The sequence below is a fragment of the Daphnia pulicaria genome, chromosome 8, assembly GCF_021234035.1.
Source record: "Daphnia pulicaria isolate SC F1-1A chromosome 8, SC_F0-13Bv2, whole genome shotgun sequence".
NCBI classification, from domain to species: Eukaryota; Metazoa; Arthropoda; class Branchiopoda; order Diplostraca; family Daphniidae; genus Daphnia; species Daphnia pulicaria.
Genome location: NC_060920.1, coordinates 3,551,164 through 3,574,278, shown reverse-complemented (window position 1 = coordinate 3,574,278; position 23,115 = coordinate 3,551,164). Strand labels below are relative to the sequence as shown.

At 35.7% G+C, this 23,115-nt stretch overlaps 7 protein-coding genes across 14 annotated transcripts; all 7 read left to right on the top strand.

Annotated features, from left to right (window-relative positions):
* Positions 1-535: 535 nt before the first annotated feature.
* On the top strand, positions 536-3,495 carry LOC124312348. Of its 2 annotated transcripts, none has more exons than XM_046776840.1 (10): positions 536-827; positions 884-941; positions 1,027-1,130; positions 1,198-1,420; positions 1,505-1,751; positions 1,807-1,945; positions 2,006-2,192; positions 2,257-2,869; positions 2,939-3,007; positions 3,071-3,495. In XM_046776840.1, exons 1-9 carry the CDS (start codon positions 783-785, stop codon positions 2,985-2,987), a joined length of 1,665 nt encoding a protein of 554 aa, XP_046632796.1. In that variant the 5' UTR covers positions 536-782; the 3' UTR covers positions 2,988-3,007; positions 3,071-3,495. The 2 variants fall into 2 exon arrangements, with proteins under 2 accessions (XP_046632796.1, XP_046632797.1); XM_046776841.1 differs by having other exon boundaries at positions 537-827; positions 2,942-3,007.
* A 311-nt stretch (positions 3,496-3,806) lies between these two features.
* On the top strand, positions 3,807-6,379 carry LOC124312349. 2 transcript variants are annotated; one of them, XM_046776842.1, is made up of 10 exons: positions 3,807-4,098; positions 4,155-4,212; positions 4,298-4,401; positions 4,469-4,691; positions 4,776-5,022; positions 5,078-5,216; positions 5,277-5,463; positions 5,528-6,140; positions 6,210-6,278; positions 6,342-6,379. In XM_046776842.1, exons 1-9 carry the CDS (start codon positions 4,054-4,056, stop codon positions 6,256-6,258), a joined length of 1,665 nt encoding a protein of 554 aa, XP_046632798.1. In that variant the 5' UTR covers positions 3,807-4,053; the 3' UTR covers positions 6,259-6,278; positions 6,342-6,379. The 2 variants fall into 2 exon arrangements, with proteins under 2 accessions (XP_046632798.1, XP_046632799.1); XM_046776843.1 differs by having other exon boundaries at positions 3,808-4,098; positions 6,213-6,278.
* Positions 6,380-7,076: 697 nt separating this feature from the next.
* Positions 7,077-9,550, top strand: LOC124312352. 2 transcript variants are annotated; one of them, XM_046776846.1, is made up of 9 exons: positions 7,077-7,369; positions 7,426-7,483; positions 7,569-7,672; positions 7,740-7,962; positions 8,047-8,293; positions 8,349-8,487; positions 8,548-8,734; positions 8,799-9,411; positions 9,481-9,550. In XM_046776846.1, exons 1-9 carry the CDS (start codon positions 7,325-7,327, stop codon positions 9,527-9,529), a joined length of 1,665 nt encoding a protein of 554 aa, XP_046632802.1. In that variant the 5' UTR covers positions 7,077-7,324; the 3' UTR covers positions 9,530-9,550. The 2 variants fall into 2 exon arrangements, with proteins under 2 accessions (XP_046632802.1, XP_046632803.1); XM_046776847.1 differs by having other exon boundaries at positions 7,079-7,369; positions 9,484-9,550.
* Positions 9,551-10,340: 790 nt separating this feature from the next.
* On the top strand, positions 10,341-13,300 carry LOC124312347. 2 transcript variants are annotated; one of them, XM_046776838.1, is made up of 10 exons: positions 10,341-10,632; positions 10,689-10,746; positions 10,832-10,935; positions 11,003-11,225; positions 11,310-11,556; positions 11,612-11,750; positions 11,811-11,997; positions 12,062-12,674; positions 12,744-12,812; positions 12,876-13,300. In XM_046776838.1, the coding sequence occupies exons 1-9, from the start codon at positions 10,588-10,590 to the stop codon at positions 12,790-12,792; spliced, it is 1,665 nt and encodes a 554-aa protein (XP_046632794.1). In that variant the 5' UTR covers positions 10,341-10,587; the 3' UTR covers positions 12,793-12,812; positions 12,876-13,300. The 2 variants fall into 2 exon arrangements, with proteins under 2 accessions (XP_046632794.1, XP_046632795.1); XM_046776839.1 differs by having other exon boundaries at positions 10,342-10,632; positions 12,747-12,812.
* Positions 13,301-13,611: 311 nt separating this feature from the next.
* Positions 13,612-16,571, top strand: LOC124312345. 2 transcript variants are annotated; one of them, XM_046776836.1, is made up of 10 exons: positions 13,612-13,903; positions 13,960-14,017; positions 14,103-14,206; positions 14,274-14,496; positions 14,581-14,827; positions 14,883-15,021; positions 15,082-15,268; positions 15,333-15,945; positions 16,015-16,083; positions 16,147-16,571. In XM_046776836.1, exons 1-9 carry the CDS (start codon positions 13,859-13,861, stop codon positions 16,061-16,063), a joined length of 1,665 nt encoding a protein of 554 aa, XP_046632792.1. In that variant the 5' UTR covers positions 13,612-13,858; the 3' UTR covers positions 16,064-16,083; positions 16,147-16,571. The 2 variants fall into 2 exon arrangements, with proteins under 2 accessions (XP_046632792.1, XP_046632793.1); XM_046776837.1 differs by having other exon boundaries at positions 13,613-13,903; positions 16,018-16,083.
* Positions 16,572-16,882: 311 nt separating this feature from the next.
* LOC124312344 lies at positions 16,883-19,842 on the top strand. Of its 2 annotated transcripts, none has more exons than XM_046776834.1 (10): positions 16,883-17,174; positions 17,231-17,288; positions 17,374-17,477; positions 17,545-17,767; positions 17,852-18,098; positions 18,154-18,292; positions 18,353-18,539; positions 18,604-19,216; positions 19,286-19,354; positions 19,418-19,842. In XM_046776834.1, the coding sequence occupies exons 1-9, from the start codon at positions 17,130-17,132 to the stop codon at positions 19,332-19,334; spliced, it is 1,665 nt and encodes a 554-aa protein (XP_046632790.1). In that variant the 5' UTR covers positions 16,883-17,129; the 3' UTR covers positions 19,335-19,354; positions 19,418-19,842. The 2 variants fall into 2 exon arrangements, with proteins under 2 accessions (XP_046632790.1, XP_046632791.1); XM_046776835.1 differs by having other exon boundaries at positions 16,884-17,174; positions 19,289-19,354.
* A 311-nt stretch (positions 19,843-20,153) lies between these two features.
* LOC124312343 lies at positions 20,154-23,113 on the top strand. Of its 2 annotated transcripts, none has more exons than XM_046776832.1 (10): positions 20,154-20,445; positions 20,502-20,559; positions 20,645-20,748; positions 20,816-21,038; positions 21,123-21,369; positions 21,425-21,563; positions 21,624-21,810; positions 21,875-22,487; positions 22,557-22,625; positions 22,689-23,113. In XM_046776832.1, the coding sequence occupies exons 1-9, from the start codon at positions 20,401-20,403 to the stop codon at positions 22,603-22,605; spliced, it is 1,665 nt and encodes a 554-aa protein (XP_046632788.1). In that variant the 5' UTR covers positions 20,154-20,400; the 3' UTR covers positions 22,606-22,625; positions 22,689-23,113. The 2 variants fall into 2 exon arrangements, with proteins under 2 accessions (XP_046632788.1, XP_046632789.1); XM_046776833.1 differs by having other exon boundaries at positions 20,155-20,445; positions 22,560-22,625.
* The last annotated feature ends 2 nt before the right edge of the window (positions 23,114-23,115 follow it).

The window sequence follows — 23,115 nt, the reverse complement described above, 5'->3', positions numbered from 1 at the left end:
AGACTGTTACGTTTCGAACAACTCTTTGTACAGTTGACTGCGTCGTAAATTAATTTCATCTCCGTATATTTCTCATTTGATATCTACTCATCTCATTTCGGCTTAAAGATTTATTGAATATGATAAAATTGTCTATTTGAACAAAATGATAAAATTGTTGAACAACAGTTTTGTAATCCCCATATTTTACTTTTTTTTATTAATAATATTCCCGTAGTAGGTTTTTTTTTTTTAAATTTTATTTCTCGTGACTTATTCTGTTTTAAACCACCTTTCCATTTTCAAACTATGCGCATCGATCAAATAAGAAATAATGAAAATTCAACAACAAATTTAGACAGAAATTTCAACTTCGCCACGAAAAAAAAAAAAAATTGTAGGAATGACAAACTAAATAGCGTTGCCAGGTTGAACAAATCGATTTTTCTCTTGAGATGATATTATTGTTCGTTTTTTTTTCGCTCCGGTTTACATTTTATGAGTAAAAAAAAATCAATGCAAGTGTAGTAGATTAAAAAATGAGCGTAAAGGATCCTTCCATTTTCTTAATTACTTTTAAGGAATTTAACCTGACAATGGATCCATTCCAGTTTCCAGATGCCGCTAGTAGACGCCCCACAAAATAATGTAGTCTATTGCGCAACAGTGCAACATATATCAGACTTTCAGTTCGGTATCAGCCTTTGGAGTATCGAGAACTTTTTGTGGCGCATTTAAATTCTGAATTTGACTAATTTCTAGTGTTCTGTGATTATATTTTGGGAAGTTTATGGGTCATAATAATGGCAACAAATAGAACTGAAGAAGATACTTTCGTAGAATTAATAGTAAGTTTGTTATTTTCATTCCAAATCACCCATTATCTAAAAATCTTTTGTCTCAGAAAACATTTTTAAAGGAGTTCACTGAGGGGAAGTTCAGTTACAATTCAAACAAAGATGGTAATAAGTTAATTGGCAGTTGAATGAACTGAATATAGTTATCAATATGTTGCATTTCCTAATATCAAATGTCTTTTGTGTTCAGAGTGTGAAGCCACATTGAATATGCCCACACATTTGTTCGCTGGTCTGAGAACATCCCAACAAGAGAGGAATGATGGTCTAAGTTTGAAGAGCTTAAAATACTTGGTATGTAAATAAACATTTTGTATTTATATAGCACATGTTAATTCCCAGATGGATGTCGCTTTCCCAGATGGAAAATAATCAAGTAAGCCGGCAGTTTACCTGGAACATGTTACCCACCCTGCTCACTAAACATAAGGATAGTCTATGTTTTTATCTGTTGTTCCAAAAACTGAAGGATCTTCTTCTTCAGTCACAAACAGTGAATGAGTTGTTTTTAGTGAACACTGTATTATTATTGCTTCAGGAGAAAAAGTATGGCCCAGCTCTTGCTGAATCACAAAAATTCACAGGTGTTTTGTTTTTGTTTTTGTTTTAACTTTAAGCAGAGTTAAAAAGAATTAATTGTTAATTTCATTTGTGTCCCTGATTCTTAGTCAATGAACCCCGAGCTAGTGGTTACGAGTCTCAAGCTGCAGCTGCGTCTGCCTTACTTGCCGGCTATAAAACAACTCTTGATTTCCCAAGTTTTGAAGAAAACATACAAGTACTTAAGGAGATGAAGATAACATTGGCATTGATGTTTGCTAAACATCCCTGGATGATTCCTACTTTTCTGGAAGCTTATACCTCCATTCTTATTAAGTTGAATGCTCACGATGAAATTGAATTGTTCTTACGGGGGTAATTTCATTTCTGTTTTCCCGATACGTTCGTTTTCTAATCTGTATTCTTATAGATACGTTGCAAATGATGGCGGAATTGCAAGCGCTATTCTTGCTCTGGAAATAATGAAAGTGTATATTCCCAACGGCACTAAAGGATTAAACATTCACTTTCTTGAGAAGATAGCGGAGATCGACCAAGCAAATCCTAAGGTTTCAAATTTTTCCCTACACTTGTAAGATAATGCCTAAATGTAATCCTTTTATATTTAGGTCTTGGATTTGTGTAAACTTTATTTGCAGTCCGAATTCGAAAGAGACATCAGTCAGGACCGTCTTAAGAAGTGCCTCAAGCTCATGTTTGATTTTCTAGATGCGTATGCCTATCGCACACCGTCTGACGTTGTCAAAGAAGGATGGAATGTAATGGCAAATCTGATGAACAAGATTTGTTTGCAAGGTTTGAAGTTGAATGTCCTAATATTTTGCCTATTTCTATATTACGATATTGTTTCAATTTACAGGAACCGATGTTTGTCTGGAAGCTGTCATTAAAGCTTGGCATCATGACAGAAAGGGGTGGTGGCCATTTTTCCGTTTTTCCAAATTTCCGTCTCCTCTTCCATCTGGTTACGGAGAATTTCTTTCTGATATGGCTACTGTATGTCTGATTTTGGAGTCTCAAGACCACCCTTTCGTAGTTAGCGTTATAAATCTTCCGGAATGCTCCTCATTTCAATCGGTCGTCAGCATGCATCGTTTGTCAGTGTTTCCCGACGTGAAGATGAATTTTGATTCGAAGATTAATGCCCTGATAACGTCAATTCCATTACCAATCTTGCCGCCTTTTGCGTTGTTCTCCGAACCAACTCGAATGGAAGTGAGTGGTGATCAAACAATTTCTGGGAGAGCCAGCACAGATGATACGAAGCAGTTAGCTCTGCAGTTTAGTAATCTGCTTTTAAAATCAAAAGCCATCAAAAAGAAAACGGAAAACAAGTCTTGCGCTAAAATTCGACGAGCTACTACTGCGAATCTGAAGAAGCCCATCGAAGAATTGATTGTCGTGAAAACAGCGCCAAGGTCCAAAAGGAGGAAAAATCAGCGTCGTAAAAAACACCAACACGCCAAAACCTGGTTAGTTTTTATCTGATTAATTGTGTCGTGTAATTTTCAAACACTAATGGCTTTTCTCTTCTGAATAAGTAGCCGAAGGAAAGGAGAATGTTTTGAAGAAAGTTGGCAAAAGAGTTAAAACGGGAATGTCCATCGATGGTACTTTCAAAATTAAATCTTAAGAGAACAGACACCATTTAATCATTATTTTTTTGTATATAGGAGCTCATCCACTCATCCAAGGGCCATCGAAAAAACCCAAAAATGAGTTTTAATTCATCGTCTCCTCTACGCTTTCCTTCTCGTAGAATCAGCTACCACTTCTAGCGTTCCAGTAGATTTCCGGTTCTAAATTACTCCTTCCTTCTTATAATTAGTGGAGAACTCATCCATTCAAGTTAAATTCCATACTGCCCATTAGTAAGACTGTTACGTTTCGAACAACTCTTTGTACAGTTGACTGCGTCGTAAATTAATTTCATCTCCGTATATTTCTCATTTGATATCTACTCATCTCATTTCGGCTTAAAGATTTATTGAATATGATAAAATTGTCTATTTGAACAATATGATAAAATTGTTGAACAACAGTTTTGTAATCCCCATATTTTACTTTTTTTTATTAATAATATTCCCGTAGTAGGTTTTTTTTTTTTAAAATTTTATTTCTCGTGACTTATTCTGTTTTAAACCACCTTTCCATTTTCAAACTATGCGCATCGATCAAATAAGAAATAATGAAAATTCAACAACAAATTTAGACAGAAATTTCAACTTCGCCACGAAAAAAAAAAAAATTGTAGGAATGACAAACTAAATAGCGTTGCCAGGTTGAACAAATCGATTTTTCTCTTGAGATGATATTATTGTTCGTTTTTTTTTCGCTCCGGTTTACATTTTATGAGTAAAAAAAAATCAATGCAAGTGTAGTAGATTAAAAAATGAGCGTAAAGGATCCTTCCATTTTCTTAATTACTTTTAAGGAATTTAACCTGACAATGGATCCATTCCAGTTTCCAGATGCCGCTAGTAGACGCCCCACAAAATAATGTAGTCTATTGCGCAACAGTGCAACATATATCAGACTTTCAGTTCGGTATCAGCCTTTGGAGTATCGAGAACTTTTTGTGGCGCATTTAAATTCTGAATTTGACTAATTTCTAGTGTTCTGTGATTATATTTTGGGAAGTTTATGGGTCATAATAATGGCAACAAATAGAACTGAAGAAGATACTTTCGTAGAATTAATAGTAAGTTTGTTATTTTCATTCCAAATCACCCATTATCTAAAAATCTTTTGTCTCAGAAAACATTTTTAAAGGAGTTCACTGAGGGGAAGTTCAGTTACAATTCAAACAAAGATGGTAATAAGTTAATTGGCAGTTGAATGAACTGAATATAGTTATCAATATGTTGCATTTCCTAATATCAAATGTCTTTTGTGTTCAGAGTGTGAAGCCACATTGAATATGCCCACACATTTGTTCGCTGGTCTGAGAACATCCCAACAAGAGAGGAATGATGGTCTAAGTTTGAAGAGCTTAAAATACTTGGTATGTAAATAAACATTTTGTATTTATATAGCACATGTTAATTCCCAGATGGATGTCGCTTTCCCAGATGGAAAATAATCAAGTAAGCCGGCAGTTTACCTGGAACATGTTACCCACCCTGCTCACTAAACATAAGGATAGTCTATGTTTTTATCTGTTGTTCCAAAAACTGAAGGATCTTCTTCTTCAGTCACAAACAGTGAATGAGTTGTTTTTAGTGAACACTGTATTATTATTGCTTCAGGAGAAAAAGTATGGCCCAGCTCTTGCTGAATCACAAAAATTCACAGGTGTTTTGTTTTTGTTTTTGTTTTAACTTTAAGCAGAGTTAAAAAGAATTAATTGTTAATTTCATTTGTGTCCCTGATTCTTAGTCAATGAACCCCGAGCTAGTGGTTACGAGTCTCAAGCTGCAGCTGCGTCTGCCTTACTTGCCGGCTATAAAACAACTCTTGATTTCCCAAGTTTTGAAGAAAACATACAAGTACTTAAGGAGATGAAGATAACATTGGCATTGATGTTTGCTAAACATCCCTGGATGATTCCTACTTTTCTGGAAGCTTATACCTCCATTCTTATTAAGTTGAATGCTCACGATGAAATTGAATTGTTCTTACGGGGGTAATTTCATTTCTGTTTTCCCGATACGTTCGTTTTCTAATCTGTATTCTTATAGATACGTTGCAAATGATGGCGGAATTGCAAGCGCTATTCTTGCTCTGGAAATAATGAAAGTGTATATTCCCAACGGCACTAAAGGATTAAACATTCACTTTCTTGAGAAGATAGCGGAGATCGACCAAGCAAATCCTAAGGTTTCAAATTTTTCCCTACACTTGTAAGATAATGCCTAAATGTAATCCTTTTATATTTAGGTCTTGGATTTGTGTAAACTTTATTTGCAGTCCGAATTCGAAAGAGACATCAGTCAGGACCGTCTTAAGAAGTGCCTCAAGCTCATGTTTGATTTTCTAGATGCGTATGCCTATCGCACACCGTCTGACGTTGTCAAAGAAGGATGGAATGTAATGGCAAATCTGATGAACAAGATTTGTTTGCAAGGTTTGAAGTTGAATGTCCTAATATTTTGCCTATTTCTATATTACGATATTGTTTCAATTTACAGGAACCGATGTTTGTCTGGAAGCTGTCATTAAAGCTTGGCATCATGACAGAAAGGGGTGGTGGCCATTTTTCCGTTTTTCCAAATTTCCGTCTCCTCTTCCATCTGGTTACGGAGAATTTCTTTCTGATATGGCTACTGTATGTCTGATTTTGGAGTCTCAAGACCACCCTTTCGTAGTTAGCGTTATAAATCTTCCGGAATGCTCCTCATTTCAATCGGTCGTCAGCATGCATCGTTTGTCAGTGTTTCCCGACGTGAAGATGAATTTTGATTCGAAGATTAATGCCCTGATAACGTCAATTCCATTACCAATCTTGCCGCCTTTTGCGTTGTTCTCCGAACCAACTCGAATGGAAGTGAGTGGTGATCAAACAATTTCTGGGAGAGCCAGCACAGATGATACGAAGCAGTTAGCTCTGCAGTTTAGTAATCTGCTTTTAAAATCAAAAGCCATCAAAAAGAAAACGGAAAACAAGTCTTGCGCTAAAATTCGACGAGCTACTACTGCGAATCTGAAGAAGCCCATCGAAGAATTGATTGTCGTGAAAACAGCGCCAAGGTCCAAAAGGAGGAAAAATCAGCGTCGTAAAAAACACCAACACGCCAAAACCTGGTTAGTTTTTATCTGATTAATTGTGTCGTGTAATTTTCAAACACTAATGGCTTTTCTCTTCTGAATAAGTAGCCGAAGGAAAGGAGAATGTTTTGAAGAAAGTTGGCAAAAGAGTTAAAACGGGAATGTCCATCGATGGTACTTTCAAAATTAAATCTTAAGAGAACAGACACCATTTAATCATTATTTTTTTGTATATAGGAGCTCATCCACTCATCCAAGGGCCATCGAAAAAACCCAAAAATGAGTTTTAATTCATCGTCTCCTCTACGCTTTCCTTCTCGTAGAATCAGCTACCACTTCTAGCGTTCCAGTAGATTTCCGGTTCTAAATTACTCCTTCCTTCTTATAATTAGTGGAGAACTCATCCATTCAAGTTAAATTCCATACTGCCCATTAGTAAGACTGTTACGTTTCGAACAACTCTTTGTACAGTTGACTGCGTCGTAAATTAATTTCATCTCCGTATATTTCTCATTTGATATCTACTCATCTCATTTCGGCTTAAAGATTTATTGAATATGATAAAATTGTCTATTTGAACAAAATGATAAAATTGTTGAACAACAGTTTTGTAATCCCCATATTTTACTTTTTTTTATTAATAATATTCCCGTAGTAGGTTTTTTTTTTTTAAATTTTATTTCTCGTGACTTATTCTGTTTTAAACCACCTTTCCATTTTCAAACTATGCGCATCGATCAAATAAGAAATAATGAAAATTCAACAACAAATTTAGACAGAAATTTCAACTTCGCCACGAAAAAAAAAAAAAATTGTAGGAATGACAAACTAAATAGCGTTGCCAGGTTGAACAAATCGATTTTTCTCTTGAGATGATATTATTGTTCGTTTTTTTTTCGCTCCGGTTTACATTTTATGAGTAAAAAAAAATCAATGCAAGTGTAGTAGATTAAAAAATGAGCGTAAAGGATCCTTCCATTTTCTTAATTACTTTTAAGGAATTTAACCTGACAATGGATCCATTCCAGTTTCCAGATGCCGCTAGTAGACGCCCCACAAAATAATGTAGTCTATTGCGCAACAGTGCAACATATATCAGACTTTCAGTTCGGTATCAGCCTTTGGAGTATCGAGAACTTTTTGTGGCGCATTTAAATTCTGAATTTGACTAATTTCTAGTGTTCTGTGATTATATTTTGGGAAGTTTATGGGTCATAATAATGGCAACAAATAGAACTGAAGAAGATACTTTCGTAGAATTAATAGTAAGTTTGTTATTTTCATTCCAAATCACCCATTATCTAAAAATCTTTTGTCTCAGAAAACATTTTTAAAGGAGTTCACTGAGGGGAAGTTCAGTTACAATTCAAACAAAGATGGTAATAAGTTAATTGGCAGTTGAATGAACTGAATATAGTTATCAATATGTTGCATTTCCTAATATCAAATGTCTTTTGTGTTCAGAGTGTGAAGCCACATTGAATATGCCCACACATTTGTTCGCTGGTCTGAGAACATCCCAACAAGAGAGGAATGATGGTCTAAGTTTGAAGAGCTTAAAATACTTGGTATGTAAATAAACATTTTGTATTTATATAGCACATGTTAATTCCCAGATGGATGTCGCTTTCCCAGATGGAAAATAATCAAGTAAGCCGGCAGTTTACCTGGAACATGTTACCCACCCTGCTCACTAAACATAAGGATAGTCTATGTTTTTATCTGTTGTTCCAAAAACTGAAGGATCTTCTTCTTCAGTCACAAACAGTGAATGAGTTGTTTTTAGTGAACACTGTATTATTATTGCTTCAGGAGAAAAAGTATGGCCCAGCTCTTGCTGAATCACAAAAATTCACAGGTGTTTTGTTTTTGTTTTTGTTTTAACTTTAAGCAGAGTTAAAAAGAATTAATTGTTAATTTCATTTGTGTCCCTGATTCTTAGTCAATGAACCCCGAGCTAGTGGTTACGAGTCTCAAGCTGCAGCTGCGTCTGCCTTACTTGCCGGCTATAAAACAACTCTTGATTTCCCAAGTTTTGAAGAAAACATACAAGTACTTAAGGAGATGAAGATAACATTGGCATTGATGTTTGCTAAACATCCCTGGATGATTCCTACTTTTCTGGAAGCTTATACCTCCATTCTTATTAAGTTGAATGCTCACGATGAAATTGAATTGTTCTTACGGGGGTAATTTCATTTCTGTTTTCCCGATACGTTCGTTTTCTAATCTGTATTCTTATAGATACGTTGCAAATGATGGCGGAATTGCAAGCGCTATTCTTGCTCTGGAAATAATGAAAGTGTATATTCCCAACGGCACTAAAGGATTAAACATTCACTTTCTTGAGAAGATAGCGGAGATCGACCAAGCAAATCCTAAGGTTTCAAATTTTTCCCTACACTTGTAAGATAATGCCTAAATGTAATCCTTTTATATTTAGGTCTTGGATTTGTGTAAACTTTATTTGCAGTCCGAATTCGAAAGAGACATCAGTCAGGACCGTCTTAAGAAGTGCCTCAAGCTCATGTTTGATTTTCTAGATGCGTATGCCTATCGCACACCGTCTGACGTTGTCAAAGAAGGATGGAATGTAATGGCAAATCTGATGAACAAGATTTGTTTGCAAGGTTTGAAGTTGAATGTCCTAATATTTTGCCTATTTCTATATTACGATATTGTTTCAATTTACAGGAACCGATGTTTGTCTGGAAGCTGTCATTAAAGCTTGGCATCATGACAGAAAGGGGTGGTGGCCATTTTTCCGTTTTTCCAAATTTCCGTCTCCTCTTCCATCTGGTTACGGAGAATTTCTTTCTGATATGGCTACTGTATGTCTGATTTTGGAGTCTCAAGACCACCCTTTCGTAGTTAGCGTTATAAATCTTCCGGAATGCTCCTCATTTCAATCGGTCGTCAGCATGCATCGTTTGTCAGTGTTTCCCGACGTGAAGATGAATTTTGATTCGAAGATTAATGCCCTGATAACGTCAATTCCATTACCAATCTTGCCGCCTTTTGCGTTGTTCTCCGAACCAACTCGAATGGAAGTGAGTGGTGATCAAACAATTTCTGGGAGAGCCAGCACAGATGATACGAAGCAGTTAGCTCTGCAGTTTAGTAATCTGCTTTTAAAATCAAAAGCCATCAAAAAGAAAACGGAAAACAAGTCTTGCGCTAAAATTCGACGAGCTACTACTGCGAATCTGAAGAAGCCCATCGAAGAATTGATTGTCGTGAAAACAGCGCCAAGGTCCAAAAGGAGGAAAAATCAGCGTCGTAAAAAACACCAACACGCCAAAACCTGGTTAGTTTTTATCTGATTAATTGTGTCGTGTAATTTTCAAACACTAATGGCTTTTCTCTTCTGAATAAGTAGCCGAAGGAAAGGAGAATGTTTTGAAGAAAGTTGGCAAAAGAGTTAAAACGGGAATGTCCATCGATGGTACTTTCAAAATTAAATCTTAAGAGAACAGACACCATTTAATCATTATTTTTTTGTATATAGGAACTCATCCAAGGGCCATCGAAAAAACCCAAAAATGAGTTTTAATTCATCGTCTCCTCTACGCTTTCCTTCTCGTAGAATCAGCTACCACTTCTAGCGTTCCAGTAGATTTCCGGTTCTAAATTACTCCTTCCTTCTTATAATTAGTGGAGAACTCATCCATTCAAGTTAAATTCCATACTGCCCATTAGTAAGACTGTTACGTTTCGAACAACTCTTTGTACAGTTGACTGCGTCGTAAATTAATTTCATCTCCGTATATTTCTCATTTGATATCTACTCATCTCATTTCGGCTTAAAGATTTATTGAATATGATAAAATTGTCTATTTGAACAATATGATAAAATTGTTGAACAACAGTTTTGTAATCCCCATATTTTACTTTTTTTTATTAATAATATTCCCGTAGTAGGTTTTTTTTTTTTAAATTTTATTTCTCGTGACTTATTCTGTTTTAAACCACCTTTCCATTTTCAAACTATGCGCATCGATCAAATAAGAAATAATGAAAATTCAACAACAAATTTAGACAGAAATTTCAACTTCGCCACGAAAAAAAAAAAAAATTGTAGGAATGACAAACTAAATAGCGTTGCCAGGTTGAACAAATCGATTTTTCTCTTGAGATGATATTATTGTTCGTTTTTTTTTCGCTCCGGTTTACATTTTATGAGTAAAAAAAAATCAATGCAAGTGTAGTAGATTAAAAAATGAGCGTAAAGGATCCTTCCATTTTCTTAATTACTTTTAAGGAATTTAACCTGACAATGGATCCATTCCAGTTTCCAGATGCCGCTAGTAGACGCCCCACAAAATAATGTAGTCTATTGCGCAACAGTGCAACATATATCAGACTTTCAGTTCGGTATCAGCCTTTGGAGTATCGAGAACTTTTTGTGGCGCATTTAAATTCTGAATTTGACTAATTTCTAGTGTTCTGTGATTATATTTTGGGAAGTTTATGGGTCATAATAATGGCAACAAATAGAACTGAAGAAGATACTTTCGTAGAATTAATAGTAAGTTTGTTATTTTCATTCCAAATCACCCATTATCTAAAAATCTTTTGTCTCAGAAAACATTTTTAAAGGAGTTCACTGAGGGGAAGTTCAGTTACAATTCAAACAAAGATGGTAATAAGTTAATTGGCAGTTGAATGAACTGAATATAGTTATCAATATGTTGCATTTCCTAATATCAAATGTCTTTTGTGTTCAGAGTGTGAAGCCACATTGAATATGCCCACACATTTGTTCGCTGGTCTGAGAACATCCCAACAAGAGAGGAATGATGGTCTAAGTTTGAAGAGCTTAAAATACTTGGTATGTAAATAAACATTTTGTATTTATATAGCACATGTTAATTCCCAGATGGATGTCGCTTTCCCAGATGGAAAATAATCAAGTAAGCCGGCAGTTTACCTGGAACATGTTACCCACCCTGCTCACTAAACATAAGGATAGTCTATGTTTTTATCTGTTGTTCCAAAAACTGAAGGATCTTCTTCTTCAGTCACAAACAGTGAATGAGTTGTTTTTAGTGAACACTGTATTATTATTGCTTCAGGAGAAAAAGTATGGCCCAGCTCTTGCTGAATCACAAAAATTCACAGGTGTTTTGTTTTTGTTTTTGTTTTAACTTTAAGCAGAGTTAAAAAGAATTAATTGTTAATTTCATTTGTGTCCCTGATTCTTAGTCAATGAACCCCGAGCTAGTGGTTACGAGTCTCAAGCTGCAGCTGCGTCTGCCTTACTTGCCGGCTATAAAACAACTCTTGATTTCCCAAGTTTTGAAGAAAACATACAAGTACTTAAGGAGATGAAGATAACATTGGCATTGATGTTTGCTAAACATCCCTGGATGATTCCTACTTTTCTGGAAGCTTATACCTCCATTCTTATTAAGTTGAATGCTCACGATGAAATTGAATTGTTCTTACGGGGGTAATTTCATTTCTGTTTTCCCGATACGTTCGTTTTCTAATCTGTATTCTTATAGATACGTTGCAAATGATGGCGGAATTGCAAGCGCTATTCTTGCTCTGGAAATAATGAAAGTGTATATTCCCAACGGCACTAAAGGATTAAACATTCACTTTCTTGAGAAGATAGCGGAGATCGACCAAGCAAATCCTAAGGTTTCAAATTTTTCCCTACACTTGTAAGATAATGCCTAAATGTAATCCTTTTATATTTAGGTCTTGGATTTGTGTAAACTTTATTTGCAGTCCGAATTCGAAAGAGACATCAGTCAGGACCGTCTTAAGAAGTGCCTCAAGCTCATGTTTGATTTTCTAGATGCGTATGCCTATCGCACACCGTCTGACGTTGTCAAAGAAGGATGGAATGTAATGGCAAATCTGATGAACAAGATTTGTTTGCAAGGTTTGAAGTTGAATGTCCTAATATTTTGCCTATTTCTATATTACGATATTGTTTCAATTTACAGGAACCGATGTTTGTCTGGAAGCTGTCATTAAAGCTTGGCATCATGACAGAAAGGGGTGGTGGCCATTTTTCCGTTTTTCCAAATTTCCGTCTCCTCTTCCATCTGGTTACGGAGAATTTCTTTCTGATATGGCTACTGTATGTCTGATTTTGGAGTCTCAAGACCACCCTTTCGTAGTTAGCGTTATAAATCTTCCGGAATGCTCCTCATTTCAATCGGTCGTCAGCATGCATCGTTTGTCAGTGTTTCCCGACGTGAAGATGAATTTTGATTCGAAGATTAATGCCCTGATAACGTCAATTCCATTACCAATCTTGCCGCCTTTTGCGTTGTTCTCCGAACCAACTCGAATGGAAGTGAGTGGTGATCAAACAATTTCTGGGAGAGCCAGCACAGATGATACGAAGCAGTTAGCTCTGCAGTTTAGTAATCTGCTTTTAAAATCAAAAGCCATCAAAAAGAAAACGGAAAACAAGTCTTGCGCTAAAATTCGACGAGCTACTACTGCGAATCTGAAGAAGCCCATCGAAGAATTGATTGTCGTGAAAACAGCGCCAAGGTCCAAAAGGAGGAAAAATCAGCGTCGTAAAAAACACCAACACGCCAAAACCTGGTTAGTTTTTATCTGATTAATTGTGTCGTGTAATTTTCAAACACTAATGGCTTTTCTCTTCTGAATAAGTAGCCGAAGGAAAGGAGAATGTTTTGAAGAAAGTTGGCAAAAGAGTTAAAACGGGAATGTCCATCGATGGTACTTTCAAAATTAAATCTTAAGAGAACAGACACCATTTAATCATTATTTTTTTGTATATAGGAGCTCATCCACTCATCCAAGGGCCATCGAAAAAACCCAAAAATGAGTTTTAATTCATCGTCTCCTCTACGCTTTCCTTCTCGTAGAATCAGCTACCACTTCTAGCGTTCCAGTAGATTTCCGGTTCTAAATTACTCCTTCCTTCTTATAATTAGTGGAGAACTCATCCATTCAAGTTAAATTCCATACTGCCCATTAGTAAGACTGTTACGTTTCGAACAACTCTTTGTACAGTTGACTGCGTCGTAAATTAATTTCATCTCCGTATATTTCTCATTTGATATCTACTCATCTCATTTCGGCTTAAAGATTTATTGAATATGATAAAATTGTCTATTTGAACAATATGATAAAATTGTTGAACAACAGTTTTGTAATCCCCATATTTTACTTTTTTTTATTAATAATATTCCCGTAGTAGGTTTTTTTTTTTTAAATTTTATTTCTCGTGACTTATTCTGTTTTAAACCACCTTTCCATTTTCAAACTATGCGCATCGATCAAATAAGAAATAATGAAAATTCAACAACAAATTTAGACAGAAATTTCAACTTCGCCACGAAAAAAAAAAAAAATTGTAGGAATGACAAACTAAATAGCGTTGCCAGGTTGAACAAATCGATTTTTCTCTTGAGATGATATTATTGTTCGTTTTTTTTTCGCTCCGGTTTACATTTTATGAGTAAAAAAAAATCAATGCAAGTGTAGTAGATTAAAAAATGAGCGTAAAGGATCCTTCCATTTTCTTAATTACTTTTAAGGAATTTAACCTGACAATGGATCCATTCCAGTTTCCAGATGCCGCTAGTAGACGCCCCACAAAATAATGTAGTCTATTGCGCAACAGTGCAACATATATCAGACTTTCAGTTCGGTATCAGCCTTTGGAGTATCGAGAACTTTTTGTGGCGCATTTAAATTCTGAATTTGACTAATTTCTAGTGTTCTGTGATTATATTTTGGGAAGTTTATGGGTCATAATAATGGCAACAAATAGAACTGAAGAAGATACTTTCGTAGAATTAATAGTAAGTTTGTTATTTTCATTCCAAATCACCCATTATCTAAAAATCTTTTGTCTCAGAAAACATTTTTAAAGGAGTTCACTGAGGGGAAGTTCAGTTACAATTCAAACAAAGATGGTAATAAGTTAATTGGCAGTTGAATGAACTGAATATAGTTATCAATATGTTGCATTTCCTAATATCAAATGTCTTTTGTGTTCAGAGTGTGAAGCCACATTGAATATGCCCACACATTTGTTCGCTGGTCTGAGAACATCCCAACAAGAGAGGAATGATGGTCTAAGTTTGAAGAGCTTAAAATACTTGGTATGTAAATAAACATTTTGTATTTATATAGCACATGTTAATTCCCAGATGGATGTCGCTTTCCCAGATGGAAAATAATCAAGTAAGCCGGCAGTTTACCTGGAACATGTTACCCACCCTGCTCACTAAACATAAGGATAGTCTATGTTTTTATCTGTTGTTCCAAAAACTGAAGGATCTTCTTCTTCAGTCACAAACAGTGAATGAGTTGTTTTTAGTGAACACTGTATTATTATTGCTTCAGGAGAAAAAGTATGGCCCAGCTCTTGCTGAATCACAAAAATTCACAGGTGTTTTGTTTTTGTTTTTGTTTTAACTTTAAGCAGAGTTAAAAAGAATTAATTGTTAATTTCATTTGTGTCCCTGATTCTTAGTCAATGAACCCCGAGCTAGTGGTTACGAGTCTCAAGCTGCAGCTGCGTCTGCCTTACTTGCCGGCTATAAAACAACTCTTGATTTCCCAAGTTTTGAAGAAAACATACAAGTACTTAAGGAGATGAAGATAACATTGGCATTGATGTTTGCTAAACATCCCTGGATGATTCCTACTTTTCTGGAAGCTTATACCTCCATTCTTATTAAGTTGAATGCTCACGATGAAATTGAATTGTTCTTACGGGGGTAATTTCATTTCTGTTTTCCCGATACGTTCGTTTTCTAATCTGTATTCTTATAGATACGTTGCAAATGATGGCGGAATTGCAAGCGCTATTCTTGCTCTGGAAATAATGAAAGTGTATATTCCCAACGGCACTAAAGGATTAAACATTCACTTTCTTGAGAAGATAGCGGAGATCGACCAAGCAAATCCTAAGGTTTCAAATTTTTCCCTACACTTGTAAGATAATGCCTAAATGTAATCCTTTTATATTTAGGTCTTGGATTTGTGTAAACTTTATTTGCAGTCCGAATTCGAAAGAGACATCAGTCAGGACCGTCTTAAGAAGTGCCTCAAGCTCATGTTTGATTTTCTAGATGCGTATGCCTATCGCACACCGTCTGACGTTGTCAAAGAAGGATGGAATGTAATGGCAAATCTGATGAACAAGATTTGTTTGCAAGGTTTGAAGTTGAATGTCCTAATATTTTGCCTATTTCTATATTACGATATTGTTTCAATTTACAGGAACCGATGTTTGTCTGGAAGCTGTCATTAAAGCTTGGCATCATGACAGAAAGGGGTGGTGGCCATTTTTCCGTTTTTCCAAATTTCCGTCTCCTCTTCCATCTGGTTACGGAGAATTTCTTTCTGATATGGCTACTGTATGTCTGATTTTGGAGTCTCAAGACCACCCTTTCGTAGTTAGCGTTATAAATCTTCCGGAATGCTCCTCATTTCAATCGGTCGTCAGCATGCATCGTTTGTCAGTGTTTCCCGACGTGAAGATGAATTTTGATTCGAAGATTAATGCCCTGATAACGTCAATTCCATTACCAATCTTGCCGCCTTTTGCGTTGTTCTCCGAACCAACTCGAATGGAAGTGAGTGGTGATCAAACAATTTCTGGGAGAGCCAGCACAGATGATACGAAGCAGTTAGCTCTGCAGTTTAGTAATCTGCTTTTAAAATCAAAAGCCATCAAAAAGAAAACGGAAAACAAGTCTTGCGCTAAAATTCGACGAGCTACTACTGCGAATCTGAAGAAGCCCATCGAAGAATTGATTGTCGTGAAAACAGCGCCAAGGTCCAAAAGGAGGAAAAATCAGCGTCGTAAAAAACACCAACACGCCAAAACCTGGTTAGTTTTTATCTGATTAATTGTGTCGTGTAATTTTCAAACACTAATGGCTTTTCTCTTCTGAATAAGTAGCCGAAGGAAAGGAGAATGTTTTGAAGAAAGTTGGCAAAAGAGTTAAAACGGGAATGTCCATCGATGGTACTTTCAAAATTAAATCTTAAGAGAACAGACACCATTTAATCATTATTTTTTTGTATATAGGAGCTCATCCACTCATCCAAGGGCCATCGAAAAAACCCAAAAATGAGTTTTAATTCATCGTCTCCTCTACGCTTTCCTTCTCGTAGAATCAGCTACCACTTCTAGCGTTCCAGTAGATTTCCGGTTCTAAATTACTCCTTCCTTCTTATAATTAGTGGAGAACTCATCCATTCAAGTTAAATTCCATACTGCCCATTAGTAAGACTGTTACGTTTCGAACAACTCTTTGTACAGTTGACTGCGTCGTAAATTAATTTCATCTCCGTATATTTCTCATTTGATATCTACTCATCTCATTTCGGCTTAAAGATTTATTGAATATGATAAAATTGTCTATTTGAACAATATGATAAAATTGTTGAACAACAGTTTTGTAATCCCCATATTTTACTTTTTTTTATTAATAATATTCCCGTAGTAGGTTTTTTTTTTTTAAATTTTATTTCTCGTGACTTATTCTGTTTTAAACCACCTTTCCATTTTCAAACTATGCGCATCGATCAAATAAGAAATAATGAAAATTCAACAACAAATTTAGACAGAAATTTCAACTTCGCCACGAAAAAAAAAAAAAATTGTAGGAATGACAAACTAAATAGCGTTGCCAGGTTGAACAAATCGATTTTTCTCTTGAGATGATATTATTGTTCGTTTTTTTTTCGCTCCGGTTTACATTTTATGAGTAAAAAAAAATCAATGCAAGTGTAGTAGATTAAAAAATGAGCGTAAAGGATCCTTCCATTTTCTTAATTACTTTTAAGGAATTTAACCTGACAATGGATCCATTCCAGTTTCCAGATGCCGCTAGTAGACGCCCCACAAAATAATGTAGTCTATTGCGCAACAGTGCAACATATATCAGACTTTCAGTTCGGTATCAGCCTTTGGAGTATCGAGAACTTTTTGTGGCGCATTTAAATTCTGAATTTGACTAATTTCTAGTGTTCTGTGATTATATTTTGGGAAGTTTATGGGTCATAATAATGGCAACAAATAGAACTGAAGAAGATACTTTCGTAGAATTAATAGTAAGTTTGTTATTTTCATTCCAAATCACCCATTATCTAAAAATCTTTTGTCTCAGAAAACATTTTTAAAGGAGTTCACTGAGGGGAAGTTCAGTTACAATTCAAACAAAGATGGTAATAAGTTAATTGGCAGTTGAATGAACTGAATATAGTTATCAATATGTTGCATTTCCTAATATCAAATGTCTTTTGTGTTCAGAGTGTGAAGCCACATTGAATATGCCCACACATTTGTTCGCTGGTCTGAGAACATCCCAACAAGAGAGGAATGATGGTCTAAGTTTGAAGAGCTTAAAATACTTGGTATGTAAATAAACATTTTGTATTTATATAGCACATGTTAATTCCCAGATGGATGTCGCTTTCCCAGATGGAAAATAATCAAGTAAGCCGGCAGTTTACCTGGAACATGTTACCCACCCTGCTCACTAAACATAAGGATAGTCTATGTTTTTATCTGTTGTTCCAAAAACTGAAGGATCTTCTTCTTCAGTCACAAACAGTGAATGAGTTGTTTTTAGTGAACACTGTATTATTATTGCTTCAGGAGAAAAAGTATGGCCCAGCTCTTGCTGAATCACAAAAATTCACAGGTGTTTTGTTTTTGTTTTTGTTTTAACTTTAAGCAGAGTTAAAAAGAATTAATTGTTAATTTCATTTGTGTCCCTGATTCTTAGTCAATGAACCCCGAGCTAGTGGTTACGAGTCTCAAGCTGCAGCTGCGTCTGCCTTACTTGCCGGCTATAAAACAACTCTTGATTTCCCAAGTTTTGAAGAAAACATACAAGTACTTAAGGAGATGAAGATAACATTGGCATTGATGTTTGCTAAACATCCCTGGATGATTCCTACTTTTCTGGAAGCTTATACCTCCATTCTTATTAAGTTGAATGCTCACGATGAAATTGAATTGTTCTTACGGGGGTAATTTCATTTCTGTTTTCCCGATACGTTCGTTTTCTAATCTGTATTCTTATAGATACGTTGCAAATGATGGCGGAATTGCAAGCGCTATTCTTGCTCTGGAAATAATGAAAGTGTATATTCCCAACGGCACTAAAGGATTAAACATTCACTTTCTTGAGAAGATAGCGGAGATCGACCAAGCAAATCCTAAGGTTTCAAATTTTTCCCTACACTTGTAAGATAATGCCTAAATGTAATCCTTTTATATTTAGGTCTTGGATTTGTGTAAACTTTATTTGCAGTCCGAATTCGAAAGAGACATCAGTCAGGACCGTCTTAAGAAGTGCCTCAAGCTCATGTTTGATTTTCTAGATGCGTATGCCTATCGCACACCGTCTGACGTTGTCAAAGAAGGATGGAATGTAATGGCAAATCTGATGAACAAGATTTGTTTGCAAGGTTTGAAGTTGAATGTCCTAATATTTTGCCTATTTCTATATTACGATATTGTTTCAATTTACAGGAACCGATGTTTGTCTGGAAGCTGTCATTAAAGCTTGGCATCATGACAGAAAGGGGTGGTGGCCATTTTTCCGTTTTTCCAAATTTCCGTCTCCTCTTCCATCTGGTTACGGAGAATTTCTTTCTGATATGGCTACTGTATGTCTGATTTTGGAGTCTCAAGACCACCCTTTCGTAGTTAGCGTTATAAATCTTCCGGAATGCTCCTCATTTCAATCGGTCGTCAGCATGCATCGTTTGTCAGTGTTTCCCGACGTGAAGATGAATTTTGATTCGAAGATTAATGCCCTGATAACGTCAATTCCATTACCAATCTTGCCGCCTTTTGCGTTGTTCTCCGAACCAACTCGAATGGAAGTGAGTGGTGATCAAACAATTTCTGGGAGAGCCAGCACAGATGATACGAAGCAGTTAGCTCTGCAGTTTAGTAATCTGCTTTTAAAATCAAAAGCCATCAAAAAGAAAACGGAAAACAAGTCTTGCGCTAAAATTCGACGAGCTACTACTGCGAATCTGAAGAAGCCCATCGAAGAATTGATTGTCGTGAAAACAGCGCCAAGGTCCAAAAGGAGGAAAAATCAGCGTCGTAAAAAACACCAACACGCCAAAACCTGGTTAGTTTTTATCTGATTAATTGTGTCGTGTAATTTTCAAACACTAATGGCTTTTCTCTTCTGAATAAGTAGCCGAAGGAAAGGAGAATGTTTTGAAGAAAGTTGGCAAAAGAGTTAAAACGGGAATGTCCATCGATGGTACTTTCAAAATTAAATCTTAAGAGAACAGACACCATTTAATCATTATTTTTTTGTATATAGGAGCTCATCCACTCATCCAAGGGCCATCGAAAAAACCCAAAAATGAGTTTTAATTCATCGTCTCCTCTACGCTTTCCTTCTCGTAGAATCAGCTACCACTTCTAGCGTTCCAGTAGATTTCCGGTTCTAAATTACTCCTTCCTTCTTATAATTAGTGGAGAACTCATCCATTCAAGTTAAATTCCATACTGCCCATTAGTAAGACTGTTACGTTTCGAACAACTCTTTGTACAGTTGACTGCGTCGTAAATTAATTTCATCTCCGTATATTTCTCATTTGATATCTACTCATCTCATTTCGGCTTAAAGATTTATTGAATATGATAAAATTGTCTATTTGAACAATATGATAAAATTGTTGAACAACAGTTTTGTAATCCCCATATTTTACTTTTTTTTATTAATAATATTCCCGTAGTAGGTTTTTTTTTTTTAAATTTTATTTCTCGTGACTTATTCTGTTTTAAACCACCTTTCCATTTTCAAACTATGCGCATCGATCAAATAAGAAATAATGAAAATTCAACAACAAATTTAGACAGAAATTTCAACTTCGCCACGAAAAAAAAAAAAAATTGTAGGAATGACAAACTAAATAGCGTTGCCAGGTTGAACAAATCGATTTTTCTCTTGAGATGATATTATTGTTCGTTTTTTTTTCGCTCCGGTTTACATTTTATGAGTAAAAAAAAATCAATGCAAGTGTAGTAGATTAAAAAATGAGCGTAAAGGATCCTTCCATTTTCTTAATTACTTTTAAGGAATTTAACCTGACAATGGATCCATTCCAGTTTCCAGATGCCGCTAGTAGACGCCCCACAAAATAATGTAGTCTATTGCGCAACAGTGCAACATATATCAGACTTTCAGTTCGGTATCAGCCTTTGGAGTATCGAGAACTTTTTGTGGCGCATTTAAATTCTGAATTTGACTAATTTCTAGTGTTCTGTGATTATATTTTGGGAAGTTTATGGGTCATAATAATGGCAACAAATAGAACTGAAGAAGATACTTTCGTAGAATTAATAGTAAGTTTGTTATTTTCATTCCAAATCACCCATTATCTAAAAATCTTTTGTCTCAGAAAACATTTTTAAAGGAGTTCACTGAGGGGAAGTTCAGTTACAATTCAAACAAAGATGGTAATAAGTTAATTGGCAGTTGAATGAACTGAATATAGTTATCAATATGTTGCATTTCCTAATATCAAATGTCTTTTGTGTTCAGAGTGTGAAGCCACATTGAATATGCCCACACATTTGTTCGCTGGTCTGAGAACATCCCAACAAGAGAGGAATGATGGTCTAAGTTTGAAGAGCTTAAAATACTTGGTATGTAAATAAACATTTTGTATTTATATAGCACATGTTAATTCCCAGATGGATGTCGCTTTCCCAGATGGAAAATAATCAAGTAAGCCGGCAGTTTACCTGGAACATGTTACCCACCCTGCTCACTAAACATAAGGATAGTCTATGTTTTTATCTGTTGTTCCAAAAACTGAAGGATCTTCTTCTTCAGTCACAAACAGTGAATGAGTTGTTTTTAGTGAACACTGTATTATTATTGCTTCAGGAGAAAAAGTATGGCCCAGCTCTTGCTGAATCACAAAAATTCACAGGTGTTTTGTTTTTGTTTTTGTTTTAACTTTAAGCAGAGTTAAAAAGAATTAATTGTTAATTTCATTTGTGTCCCTGATTCTTAGTCAATGAACCCCGAGCTAGTGGTTACGAGTCTCAAGCTGCAGCTGCGTCTGCCTTACTTGCCGGCTATAAAACAACTCTTGATTTCCCAAGTTTTGAAGAAAACATACAAGTACTTAAGGAGATGAAGATAACATTGGCATTGATGTTTGCTAAACATCCCTGGATGATTCCTACTTTTCTGGAAGCTTATACCTCCATTCTTATTAAGTTGAATGCTCACGATGAAATTGAATTGTTCTTACGGGGGTAATTTCATTTCTGTTTTCCCGATACGTTCGTTTTCTAATCTGTATTCTTATAGATACGTTGCAAATGATGGCGGAATTGCAAGCGCTATTCTTGCTCTGGAAATAATGAAAGTGTATATTCCCAACGGCACTAAAGGATTAAACATTCACTTTCTTGAGAAGATAGCGGAGATCGACCAAGCAAATCCTAAGGTTTCAAATTTTTCCCTACACTTGTAAGATAATGCCTAAATGTAATCCTTTTATATTTAGGTCTTGGATTTGTGTAAACTTTATTTGCAGTCCGAATTCGAAAGAGACATCAGTCAGGACCGTCTTAAGAAGTGCCTCAAGCTCATGTTTGATTTTCTAGATGCGTATGCCTATCGCACACCGTCTGACGTTGTCAAAGAAGGATGGAATGTAATGGCAAATCTGATGAACAAGATTTGTTTGCAAGGTTTGAAGTTGAATGTCCTAATATTTTGCCTATTTCTATATTACGATATTGTTTCAATTTACAGGAACCGATGTTTGTCTGGAAGCTGTCATTAAAGCTTGGCATCATGACAGAAAGGGGTGGTGGCCATTTTTCCGTTTTTCCAAATTTCCGTCTCCTCTTCCATCTGGTTACGGAGAATTTCTTTCTGATATGGCTACTGTATGTCTGATTTTGGAGTCTCAAGACCACCCTTTCGTAGTTAGCGTTATAAATCTTCCGGAATGCTCCTCATTTCAATCGGTCGTCAGCATGCATCGTTTGTCAGTGTTTCCCGACGTGAAGATGAATTTTGATTCGAAGATTAATGCCCTGATAACGTCAATTCCATTACCAATCTTGCCGCCTTTTGCGTTGTTCTCCGAACCAACTCGAATGGAAGTGAGTGGTGATCAAACAATTTCTGGGAGAGCCAGCACAGATGATACGAAGCAGTTAGCTCTGCAGTTTAGTAATCTGCTTTTAAAATCAAAAGCCATCAAAAAGAAAACGGAAAACAAGTCTTGCGCTAAAATTCGACGAGCTACTACTGCGAATCTGAAGAAGCCCATCGAAGAATTGATTGTCGTGAAAACAGCGCCAAGGTCCAAAAGGAGGAAAAATCAGCGTCGTAAAAAACACCAACACGCCAAAACCTGGTTAGTTTTTATCTGATTAATTGTGTCGTGTAATTTTCAAACACTAATGGCTTTTCTCTTCTGAATAAGTAGCCGAAGGAAAGGAGAATGTTTTGAAGAAAGTTGGCAAAAGAGTTAAAACGGGAATGTCCATCGATGGTACTTTCAAAATTAAATCTTAAGAGAACAGACACCATTTAATCATTATTTTTTTGTATATAGGAGCTCATCCACTCATCCAAGGGCCATCGAAAAAACCCAAAAATGAGTTTTAATTCATCGTCTCCTCTACGCTTTCCTTCTCGTAGAATCAGCTACCACTTCTAGCGTTCCAGTAGATTTCCGGTTCTAAATTACTCCTTCCTTCTTATAATTAGTGGAGAACTCATCCATTCAAGTTAAATTCCATACTGCCCATTAGTAAGACTGTTACGTTTCGAACAACTCTTTGTACAGTTGACTGCGTCGTAAATTAATTTCATCTCCGTATATTTCTCATTTGATATCTACTCATCTCATTTCGGCTTAAAGATTTATTGAATATGATAAAATTGTCTATTTGAACAATATGATAAAATTGTTGAACAACAGTTTTGTAATCCCCATATTTTACTTTTTTTTATTAATAATATTCCCGTAGTAGGTTTTT